Source organism: Herpailurus yagouaroundi, unplaced genomic scaffold (assembly GCF_014898765.1).
Source record: "Herpailurus yagouaroundi ecotype Mexico unplaced genomic scaffold, PumYag 187, whole genome shotgun sequence".
In the NCBI taxonomy this organism is placed as follows: domain Eukaryota; kingdom Metazoa; phylum Chordata; class Mammalia; order Carnivora; family Felidae; genus Herpailurus; species Herpailurus yagouaroundi.
In genome coordinates, this window is record NW_024412418.1 from 3,601,248 (window position 1) to 3,613,262 (window position 12,015).

Here is a 12,015-nt window from a genome sequence, read left to right on the forward strand (position 1 = left end):
CGCCCAGCATTCTGCTCTTCACTTTGCCTTCCACCCTCCCAGCTCCAGTCTCTGGCGTGCTAGCCGCTGGGCTGTGTGACCTTGGGCAGCTCCACGAACCTCTCTGGGCCTCAGGTGTTTTCATCTGTGAAACAAGGGACTGGAGATGGTTGATCATTAAGATCCAACCTCATCTGATATTTATGAGTAAGTGAGTCCTGGAATGTACCTCATTCATTCAACAAAACTGTATTGAGTGTCTACTCTGTGCCAGGCACCCCCACTCACAATGCTCACCAGTCTGTGCCAGGTGTCACCGTCATCGTCTGCGTCAGCATCGTCAAGCAGCTGACTTGCTGAGCTCTCACTGTGTGCCAAGCTCTGTGCTGCCCAGTCCCATGTAGCAACTCCATCATCGCGACCCCACGAGGCCGATAACATTATTATGTCCCTTCCAGAGAACAGGAGAGTGGGGCTCCCCGAAGGCAAGCCACTTGGCTAGGGTCCACCAGCCGTGTATGGTGGAATGTGGATATGGACTCTGGGGTCAGGCGGACGGGGGCCAATGCTAGGCTACGCTCCTCAGCAGTTGGGTGACCTTGGACTGGTGCCTGAGCATTGCTGAGGGTCAGCGTCCTCAGCTGCTAAATGGGGGGAATGACGCCTACCCTGAGCCGCCCATTGTGCGGAGCCTTTTGCAAGCAGCATGTGCTTTCGCCCCCACAACAAACCTCTGAGGCGCAGGTCATGTTCTCCACCTTACAGATGGGCCCAGTGAGGCTCAGAGTGGTCAAGTAGCTTGCCCAGAGCCACACAGCAAATCAGAAGTGGACCTGGGATTCCAATTTGGATCTGCCAGAGTGCAGAGACTGCCCTTGCGTACCGTGCGGGCTGTAACGATTAAAGGAGAGACCTGGTGTCTCTGTCATCTGGTTCTCCTCAAGTAGGACATCAGCTCCAGGAGAGCAGGGACACTGTTTCTGTTCGCCGCCAGAATCCCTCGCATATAGCAGGTGCTCTGTAAATATCCACTGATGAGCGAACCCCCCTGGTGCAGTGCCTGGCCTACAACAGACGCTCCATGAGAAACTCCACCCCATCCCACCTCCACCTTCCTCTTCCTGAAAAGCTGTGGCCCTCTCACCGCCTCCGAAGCTCCCCTCTCTGGGTAGGCGCCATCTTGGGTCACACCTGCACTCTGTGGATCTCACCCCCGCCTGCGTGTCTCCTCACCTGCCTATGGCATCTCCCGGGCAGAGGCTGGCTCTTTCTCCTCTATGAAGGGCCAGGTGCGAAGACACTTCCTTCCCATGATCCCCAACACCGTTCACACCAAGGGGTGCCTGACACACATGTCCTGTTTCAGGGGACCCCCCGCCCTCACTGTGTCCACTCAAGGCCCCCTTTGCCTAGGCCTTTCCTGACCTCAGGCTGCCATTCGTGGCCTGAGGGTCAATGGAGGGTCATGTCATCACGACATGATTTATTCTGCACTGAACTATGTGCTTTATATACACAAATGCATTTGCTTTTTGCAGCCGTTCTTTGTGGCAGGTATTACTTTTATTCCCCCCCCCCCCTTTTAAAGATGAGGAAACTGAGGTTCAGAGGGGGGGGCACCTTGCCTAAAGTTCAGTAAGTTGGAAAATAGAGCAGGGGGATTCAAACTCGGGCCCTCAGGCCCCAAAGTCGTCATTCTGAACCAACTGATCTATATTGCTAAGGAGGTCAGGGGCTCCGTAGGAGTAGTTGTTGAACTACTGGCTGTAATAGGATAATGATGATAGCACCCGCATTGAGTGTGGCTCGGGGCTAAGTGTTCCACCTTACAAAATGTCCTAGATAAATGTTAAGTACCATCACGATTGCCATTTTAGAGACGAGGAAATGGAAGGCCGGGAGGTTGAGTAATTTGTCCTAAGTCCTACGGGAGCCAGGATTTGAACCTCGGTTTAGCAGACTCCAAGGCGGGTGCTCTCAAAGGGGAGCCCACACTGCTGTACTTCCTGTGCCCGGACAGAGCCCGGTGGAGAAGTCTGAGTGGACGCAGGCTCGAATGCCACCCGCCCTTCCTGGTTGAGTGGCCTCAGGAGCTTCTATCCTGTGTCCCTATTGCCAGGTTCCCATGAGGCTCAGCGAGATGGTGGGACACGCTAGCCCCCTGTCACGTGGACTCTGTGCAGTGGTTTAAGAGACTTCGCGGGAAGAGGCCTTATATCTACAAAGTCTTTGGGACTCTCGGCCTCCACTTCCTCCTCTGTGGAGGAAGCAGCCTCCAACGGGGCTACGGAAATGAGGTGAGGTGGCCGAATAGACTTCATACACCCTGAGATCCGAGGCGAATTTAGGCAGGCAGGAAAAGGGAGGGAGTATTCTGGGACCCACTCATGGCCTCAGGATAATCCATGAGGTTGACCCAAATCTCCAGGATTGGGTCCAAGATGGGCCATTTCACCAAGACCAATGTTAAATGAGGTTTGTTTCTCTTTTTAAAATAGTGTTTTAACAAGCATTTATATAGTGCTTACCGTATGCCAAGCACTATTCTAAGTGCCTTACAAATTATTCATGCACTGAACGCTTATAAAATCCCTGGGAGATGGGGGCTGTTGCTGCCCCCGTTTTACAGATGGGCAAACTGGGGTTCAGGACGGTCAAAATTTGTCACACGCCTGTAAACGACACCAGAGTCGATGCCTGTCGATGCCTGTGCCAGACGCACAGTGTGCCCACTGAGCAGTAGTGGATGCTACTGTTATCATTATTTTTGCAGTGATAATAGCCATGACAAGATTTCCAGCATCCTCTGCATTTTTCTTCTGGTCTGTCTCCCCCCACTAGAATGCTATCTCTGAAGGCAGGGAGCTTGGTCTGTTTTGTTCCCTGCTGAGTTCTCGGCACCCAGCCCATAATGGGTGCTGGACGCAGGTTTGTTAGGGTATTGTCATTAACTCTGTCCACGTCAACACTGACCTGATGTTCAAATTGGCACACTGGTGAGACCAGGCAGGCACCGACCTGGGGAGGAGCAAGAGCCTTCCAGGCTTATGTGGGGAGAGGGGAGAGTTTGGATGTCCTTGCCCCCTTTCCAGCCAGAGGCTATGTAGCCAAGGGAGGAATTTCTTCCAGAGTGGTTTGGAGGGTGTGTGATTGCTTCCTGGGGAAATAGAACGGGAGGATCTGGCTGTCAAACAGTCAGCATAACAACAACAATAAACAATATTTAGATCAATGACAATAACAATAAATAGCAATTACTGTTATTCCTTCCGTTTCCAGAGCATCCATTTTCCAGCTACTTAACAGCCCTTTACCCTTTTGTTCTCCTTCTTCCCTTGCACTGGGATGCCAGGCTGGGGGACAGGAATCCAAAAAGGGGAGGACTTGCCCTCGTCCCATTACCCAGTGAGCTGGAGAGAGGCAGAGCCTCCCATGGGGCATAATGGTAGGGGCTCTGCCCTCTTGCTGTTCCTCCCCGGGACGTGGGAGGGTGTGGGGGCAGGTGAGAAAATCAGCCACAAAGGCCTTCGGGCTGGGTGCCCGGTGAAAGGCAGAGCCCCCCGAAGGCAGCCAAGGGGAAAGGAGGGATCACAGAAAGAGACACACACATACACCCAGACAGACATGGGGGAGTGTGTGGGGTGGGCGTGTGAAGGGAGACAGACAGAAGAGGCAGAATAAGACAGATGGGGGAGGCAAGTTGGTGAGAGAGGCAGAGAGGGACAGAAAAGGATAGACAGACAGACAGCCGGGCAGAGGGAGACAGATGGGGGGTTGGAGAGTTAGTGAGAGAGGCAGCAAGGGACCCAAACAGGCACAGACAGGAAGACAGAGGAGAGAAAACAAAAGAGAACCCCGCCTGGAGAGAGTGAGAGGGACACAGAAACTTAGAGAAGGGGCAGAGAAATAGAGATGCTTTGGCAGGAAGGGTGTCCCCATGGGCACCTGGACGGAGCAGCCCGGGGTCCTGGGAGAGCTCTGCGCATGCGCGCGCGCCCCGGGCGGGGCCGGCTCACCTGTAGGTGGAGCAGGCTGTTCTCCTGGAGGTAGAGGTACTGCAGGCTGACCAGGCCGCGGAAGATGTTGCCCGGCAGGCTGCTGAGCTGGCAGCGGTACAGATGCAGCGACTGCAGCCGCTCCAGGCCCTGGAAGGTGTCGGGCTCCAGAGAGCGCAGGTGCCGGTTGTCGCCGAGGTCCAGCTCCTCCAGGGCCTGCAGGTGGCGGAAGGTGCCCGGGTAGATGGTGGAGAGGTTGTTGGAGAAGAGCCACAGGGTGAGCAGGCTGGGCCCGAAGGTGCCGGGCCGCAGCGTGCGGATGAGGTTGTTCTGCAGGAAGAGTCGCTGCGTGCTGGGCGGCAGGGACAGCGGCACCGAGGAGAAGTTGTTGGCCTGGCAGCTCACGGTGGGCGGGGACGAGTAGCAGGTGCAGAGCATGGGGCAGCTGGGGGCCGCTGGGGGCAGGGCCAGGAGCATCAGCAGGAGGCCGGCCGAGGCGGGACCTGCGGGGAGAGGGAGGCGGGTCTGGGTGGGCTGCGGGCCAGCGCGGGGTGCGGGGGACACCTCACCGCAGGGCTTCTCGGGGAGGGGTTCTGGGTGCATCCCTAGAGTCGCGAGAAGCCCCAGCCACTTCTGATTTTTGAGGCTCCTGGTGTGTTAAAAAATAAAGAGATGCCAAGAGGGCACTGTAGACAGCGAGGTTTAACGTTGTTTGACGAGTGGTGGTCTTTTCTCAGCTGGTTCCACTGTGGTAGGTTTGGCCATGTGGACTGCCAGGGCTCCCTCCCCCCGCCCCGCCTCGGTGTGGTGCGCCTGATGGTTCTTTGCTGCCGGGGGCAGTCCTATATGATGTCCTATTTCGGGTATTCCTCTACCCGCTAGATGCCAGTCACACCTGCCCCCTGGTTATGATAACCAAAATGTCTCCAGACATTGCCAGATGTCCCTTGGGGAGTGAGTCGCCCCCATTTGAGATCGGCTGGAACTAAATTGAGAGCCTTGGTGAATCTAAGGCCCGTGCATGGTGGCCCTCTCTGGCTGACCTGGGGTCTGGCCCTGCAGAATCCACTGCTGCCTGCAGCCCCCTCCCTCACCTGCCGGCAGCTTTCACCTTTCACCTTGGAAGAACCAGGGCCTCTCCAAGCTGGAAGGCCCCTTAGGGACCAGGGGCAAGTGCATTTCTATCTGGGGCCAGCGGCCGCCTGCAACAGAATCAGCCGGGTGGTCCTGGAAAGATTGCAGCATCGGAATTCCTGGGGGCAGCCTGGGAATCTGCATTTTTATACCACACGCTGTTCTCATTCGAAGTCACTTAAAGATGCATATACGTGTATATATATTTTCAAGCAACTTGAACACCGGAAATAGCTCAGCCTTCTTATGATACGGATGGAGAAGCAGGCCTAAGGGCCTGGGGCTGAAGAGCCGAGTCTAGGCCCCCTGTATCCCTGTGCAGGACCCCCTCGTCCATCCCTGTCCCCTGGTCTTCTTGCCCTCCCTGCAGCTCGTAAGCTTGTGGACTGGACCTAGCTTGACCTCTGCCCTTTACCATGACTTCCAGATGAGTCCTGGGATTTTCTGCTGGCACGTTGGCCTGGGGTGAAGGGGAGCCTCCACCCCACAACCCGGACACTGATTCCCTGGGCACACATAGACTGAGAGCCTTCTGCTTCAAGCAATGTATTAGGCCCATGAAGGCCGAGGGGAGGGAGATGGGTGCTTGGACCCAGGACCCGAGGTTTTCTGGGCTTTCTGGGCCTCAGAGACTCCAGGGGAGAGACCGAGGGTCTGTGAGTTTAAGTGGTGCCTTGTGCTCTAGAGATTGCCGTGTGGCGTGTGTGTGTGTGTGTGTGTGTGTGTGTGTGTGTGTGTGTGTGATGGTAGGCAAGGGGTGTGGCGTGGGTATCGTGGACCCTCTGCCACGCCTCCTTGCCTGGGGGGGGACACACAGGTGCGGGGGCGGGAGACCCCATGCCTGATGTGTGCGGTGTTCCTGTTCCCCCACCTCGGGCGCCACCCCAACTCTGACCGGGCCCCTCCTGGCGCTGTGCGGTGCGAGCGTGCGAGCGTGTGCCGGCTGCACTCCGCGTGTGTGTGAGTGCGGCCCCGTGCGTGTGTAGGCTGGGTGTGATGTAATACTCAGTGACACAGCGGCTGCTGTTCCGTTCCTTCACACCACCTCCGCGTTTCTCGGCCCTTCTCACCCCTCCCCCGTGCGGCGTTTCACGATTACTTTCTCCTCCTGAGTTTTTCAGAGCCACGTGGGGTGGAGGGGCGTGTCTCTCACCCCTCATCTGAACCAGGCGGGGGGGCAGGGAGCGCAGGAGGGAACCCTGGGTGGGTTTCACGAGGACTGAGGTTTGGGGCTTAGAACAGGAGATCTCAGAGCTGGAAAGGTCCTCCAGGCTCATCGGGTTCAAGTTCTTATTCTATGGAGGGCACATTGGGGCTCAGAGAGGGCAAGGAACTTGCCCAAGGTCACACAGCAAAGTGGTTGATGGGGCAAGGACCAAAAAGGAGTCTCCTGATGCCTGGCCAGGACACTTCTCTTCTTTTTAGCAGTCCCCCTCTGAGCTTGCTTCCCCAAGGACTTGACACCAGGGGAAGTCAAATCCTTTTTCTGATCCTTAATCCCACCCCTTATCCACAAGCTCACAAGAGAGTGTGAGCTCTGAAGGCCACAGCCCTCCAGAGGATTAGGGAGCTCTTCCCTCAGCCTCCAGGGCTGCCCGGTATCCCAGGAGAGACAGGGGAAGGATGTGCAATCCCACCGCTCTCCAGAGTCAGGGGCCACTCACTGGCCCCAGGGTGTCCTCCAGCCTAGAGGCCAAGGGTGCCGGGGCTGACTCACAACTCCCTGGCCCCCTGCTTGCCCACATCAGGGGGCTCCTCTCTTCTTTCCCCACGCCCCCTCCACCTGCCCCTGTATCCGCCCCTCCATCACGGCCCACTGCCCCAAGTTGGAGCTGGTGTTCCCTGCAGGGTCTTTGAGGAGGGGCCCTGAGCAGGGGGCCCCTCTGTGACAGCTGCTGCGTAACAGTGACTCTGTTACCATTTCTGGCCCTCTCTGCCGTGCAAAGCAGCTGTAACCCAAGGAGCCTCATCCATAATTCAGGCTGCGGCTCTCACTGGAGGCAAGGAGGAGGGGAAGGTGGGGGGGCGCTGGGTTTCTCTGCCCCCCACCCCTGGCCCTTGCTGGAGCGCTCCTGGGCAGAGGCAGTGGGGGCTGGCGGGCCGCACCTCTCCCCCTCCTCCGCCCTCGGTCTGTGCCCGTGGTGTGAGCCCTTTTTCTTCTCGCCACACGGTCCCTTCCCCACCCCCTGCTTCCCACGGCTCCTCACCATTACTCCTTCCCTCCAGGCCTTGTCTCCTTTCCCTCCCTGAGGACCACATGTCTGCTCCCAGCTCCCATTTTGTGACTCCCTAGCAAAGGCCAGGGCAAGATACACAGCGTCGGAGCTGGAAGGGGGAGTGGGTACGTCAGTGGCCAAAACCCTTATTTCACAGGCAGTGCCACTGAGGGCCGGAAAGGGGAAGGGTCAGTTTCTGAGTGAGCAGCTCAGGCCTCCTGACATGAATGTCTGACAGTCTGCCTTTAATATCTTTCTTGAAGCCTTCAGTTCACTGAAGCCCTCACTACTTATAAGGGACGGAGGAAAGCTGGTGGTGACAGCCTCCCCCAGCCTCTTGGCTCACCCGTCCTCTCTCTTTCCTCCTCTTCCTTTTTTCTAAAGTCAGCAGGTGATGGCTAGAGCCGCAGGGGAGCGCAGAGCAGGGGTGGGCAGAAGCCATCTGTCATTAAGCACCTACTGTGCTCCAGGCACGGTATTTCTACGTAGAGAAATAGTGTCTTTACGCATACAGTATAATGTAACATAACCCCGTGAGGTCAATATTATTGCCCCCAATTTTCAGGCGAGGGGAGGGAGGCTCAGGCACAGAAAATGAGTTGCCCCAGGTCCTGCAGCTGGGGACCCCATATCATCCACAGAACCCACACCTGAGTGTGACAGTCACTGCCCTTAAGGTAAAGGGAGACAGAAACTGCACCCAGGTGCACGGGGCTGGGCCAGCCATGATGCCCTTCCGGGTGAGAGCAAAGAAGGGACCCAGGCTCTCTGCAGATTTCCTCTTCTGGGCTCCAGCTTGTGGCTACTTTAAGGGACGGCCCATTTTGGAGTCAAAAAGGAATGACTAGTGTCCAAGAGATAGGGCGAGGATTGACCTGCCGGGGGAGCGGAGAGAGGCCAGTACATGGTATCGATCCCGGAAGGCTGAGGGGCCCGGAGCCAAAAAGTATCCATTCACTGAGAGACCATTGTCAAGGACTCTGGGCTATCACCCTGGAGTACCAAGGCTCAGGAACAAGGTTCTCACCCCAAGAGCCACCTTTTAGTCCCGAGGCTCTGGTGAGAGAAGGAGCTTGAGGAGGAGGAGGTGGATGGACTCTGGGTTGGGGGGCAGATGCCAGGGTGCTAACCCAGCGGGCAGAGTGGCCCCGGGAAAGGATGCCCCCTGGAAGGGGCATCCAGGGCTCTGGCTCTGCGGGAAGGGCACAGGGTCCCAGGTGAACAACAAACGGTTCCAGACCCAGAAGGCTGGGAAAGGGCTGCGGCCTGGCAGGCAGATGCTGAGGGGGGTAGGGGCTGAGGAGGTGGGGGCGCAGAGAAGGATGGAGGTGGCAGTGATGCCTGTGACGCAGGGGCCTGGGGAAGCACTGATGCGGGTGACGGAGGGTTAGAGCTGCTGCAAACAGCTTCTCACTCTGCCAGAATGTGACACCCCAAAATAAGCAGCCGCCAGGGTGGCGGTGGCAGGATCCGACGGCGGGGCCCAGAGATATAAATGGCAGCACGCAGCCAGCCAAGGTGCCCACCTTTGGAGGCTGCCACCCCACTCGAATGTCCTCACCCTTGCCCCCTCACAGCCGCCTCCAAGGCCCTGAGCTCAGAGCTCCCCAGGCTGGCCCACCGACCACTGCCTGGGAGAAGGGACGTGCCAGGCAGGTGCTTTGGGAATGGAGGGCTTCCCACGTGGAAGTGGTTACCAGAAGCCTCTTTGTTTCATCCCTAGGCAGCCCCCTCTGGTACCTCTCTCCCTTCTAGTCCCCTTCCTCCTCTTCCTTCCCTCCTTCCTTCCCAGCCCCAGCCCCAGCCCCTCTCCCATTTATGGTTCGCTATGCGTGATCCTGGTGTTCATCCTGGACCCTCTTCCCGGCTCCTGACACCCCATCTCCATCCACCACCCCTTTCTGGTTTCTAGGTTCCCCATCTTCCCACTCTCCTTTCCTTCCTGGTCCCTAGGGTCCCAGCCTACCTCCCTCATTCCCATTACGCATCCTCCTTTCCCGATTCTGGGTCCCATTCCCTCGTTTTCTCTCTATCTCCCTCCAGACCTGGTCTCCCCTCTCCTTCTCTCTTCCTCGGGCCTCACCTGGGTCCCACTTCCCTCCAGGTTTTTCCCGTCTAACCTTTATTCCTCCTCCTCTCTCTCCGTCTCTCCCCTAAACCACTTTCTCCATCACCGACTGCCTCTTGCTCTCCCCCTCTCTCTGACCCCTTCCCCACCCCACCCCCAATCTCCGGTCCACACCCTAGTTTGTCACTCAGTCCGTGAAACTACCCCCCCCCTCCTTCTAGCGCCCTCCATCTGTCTTACCAGGCAGGGCCTTTTGGGTTTCCCTCCGAGCCTCCCATCCTCCCAGACAGCCCCCTACCCACACCCCCAGTCTTCCCAGGTGACTGGAAAGTGCTGAGGCACGGGGCACGAGGAGTTGCTGAGTCGGCGCTTCCCCAGCCGGCCAGAGTCCTCAGCGTCCCCCGGAGCAGGTGGAGCCCGGGCCGGGTCCACCTGCCCCTGCGTCCCCCCTCGGTCACGAGCTACCCGCACCTCCCAGCAGGCTCGAGCCGGGTGCGCTCCTCCAGCCGGCCACCCTGGGCGCGGGGGCGGGGCCCCCAGCTAAGCTCTCCCCCCGCATCCCCAGGCTCCTTCCCTGGACTGCCCCACCCTCACGCCCGGGGGGGGAGGGGGTACCCGGCTCCCCTCCCCGGGTTGCCCTCCGCCCGCCGGCGGGCTGAGGTCCCTACCTTGCAGCAGGCGCCCGAGCCCGGGCAGCATCTTGTCTCGACGCTCGGGGGTGGGGGCGGCGGGGGGAGGGCGCTCCCACTCGCTCCCTGAGCCCGCCGGACGGACGGCGGGGACTCCGCGGGGCTCCGGGAGGGCCCGGGAGTCCCCGGGCTGTGTGGCCGGGCCGCGAGGCTCTACCCTGCGCCCCCCGGGTTGCGGGCCTCGGGAGGAGCCATCGGCCCCGACGGGACGGGGCGGGGCGCGACGGGGCTGGGAGGGCTGGAGCTGGCCGTCGACGCCCGGTGCCAGCGCCCCCCAGCAGCGCGAGCGGCGCGCGAGTCCGTCAGTCCGTCGGTCCGTGCGCCCCGGCTGCTCGCCGAGGGAGAGTGGGGACAGCGAGGATGCACTTCCCAACCACCCCCACTCCTTCCCGCACTCGCTGGCTCCTCCCTCGCTTCCTAGCCAGCCGACTTAACCCTCTCCTGGCCACTAGGAGGCGGGCGCGGCTCTCCAGCCCCCTCCATCCCGACCCCCTCCCCCCCTGGGGGAACCCGGAGGACGGTGTTCGATCGCCTTCGCGAAGCCTTGCTTCGAGAGAAATCCTTTCCTGGGGGAGGGGGGCGGCGGCGGTGCAGTAGTGTGAGGGAACCCTGTGGACTTGTCCAGTCCCCCCTCCCAACTTTCCCGGAGGAGATGGGCTCCCGGGTCACCTCTCCTTCCTGCCGCGTCCCCAGCGCCAAAGTCCAGGCCTCCACATTTCTCTTTCCTGGGAGAGCTCCTAGATTCCACTTTCCCTTCCGTTCGCAGACCCCAGGCCCGGAGTGTGTGCGACTAGAAGAATAGCATATGCAAGAGTTTGCGTGTGCAAGATGGAGTGTATATGAGCGTGCACGCGCGCACAAGGACACTTGTGAAGGTGTGACTCTGGAGTGTTTGCGCGCGACCTTCTAAACGGGCCCGGGGAAGAGGGGGGCACGTGAGTGTGCGGATGGGTGAGCCGCGGAGTGCCCACCAGCGCGCGGGGCTGCACTGGTGGGAAACGTGAGGTGTGCTAGAGTTTGGCGCGAGCGAACTTGGGATGGCTGGCAGGGGGATAGGGCCTGGGTGTATGTGCCCTTAATGCGTTTGCGAGCGGGTGCAAGTTTGGGTGCGCGTGCGAGTGTGTGCATTTTTATGTGTGAGTGTGATGTGGCCTAAAGGGAATATCTCATCTCCTGCGTGGGGAAGAGACCACTGATTTTACACGAGCTGCTTCTTCCTCTAAAAGAGGGTTGCGTTCTGATCCCGACGGAGCCCCTCGCGCCTCGTGTGCCCGCGTTCGAGGCTATACCATCCGATCCGTGACCTAAGCGTCTCCTTACAAAGACAGCGAGGACAATGACCCCGGCCGCGACCCCGCCCCGGGCGCCCAGCATCCGGCCCTCGGAGCCGCCCCGGCTCCGGACAGGCGCGCGGCCATGGGGGAAGGCGCTTCGGGGACGGTGGCCTTGAGGCACCCGCGGGGTAGGCGCTGCGGGAGCGGCGCGTGCCGCCCGGGCCAGGGCCATCTGCGCGCAGCCCCACCCGAGGAAGCGCGAGAGCCCCGGGCAGCCGCTCCCGGGAGCACAGAAAAAGAACCCCTCGCCCCCGCTGCCTCCTCTCTGGCTCCTCCTCTCCTCTCGGTGCCAGAGTCCAACGCAGCCCCTGGCATACAGTCGGCGCTTTATAAATGCCGGTTTCTTTTCCCCATTCATTCCCCGCTCCACCCATAGTCTCTCATTCTTCCCTGGCTCTCATTCGACTTCTCTCACTTTCTTCCCCCACCCTTTTTCATATTTTGTGGGGTCTCTCTCTCTGTTTCCCCCCCCCCCCCCCATTCCTTCCTCTCTCCCTCCTGCCTCTCTCCCTGTCATTTCCTATCTTTATGCATCTGTCTCTATCACTAACTTCTCTGTCTCTCCCACCGTCTCTCCGTGTCTCTGTAGCCTCCCTTCTG

The 12,015-nt window shown here is 59.3% G+C and overlaps 1 protein-coding gene across 1 annotated transcript in view; it reads right to left on the reverse strand.

Moving 5' to 3' along the window:
* The window catches only part of RTN4RL2 (reticulon 4 receptor like 2), a 14,837-nt gene extending 4,395 nt beyond the window's left edge, over positions 1-10,442 (reverse strand). Inside the window, exons 1-2 of the mRNA XM_040495123.1 lie at positions 10,061-10,442; positions 3,996-4,477 (exon numbers count right to left, since the gene is read on the reverse strand). Of these exons, the coding sequence (XP_040351057.1) occupies positions 3,996-4,477; positions 10,061-10,091 (513 nt within the window). The 5' untranslated portion in view covers positions 10,092-10,442. The remainder of the gene's footprint in view (positions 1-3,995; positions 4,478-10,060) is intronic.
* Between the last annotated feature and the right edge of the window lie 1,573 nt (positions 10,443-12,015).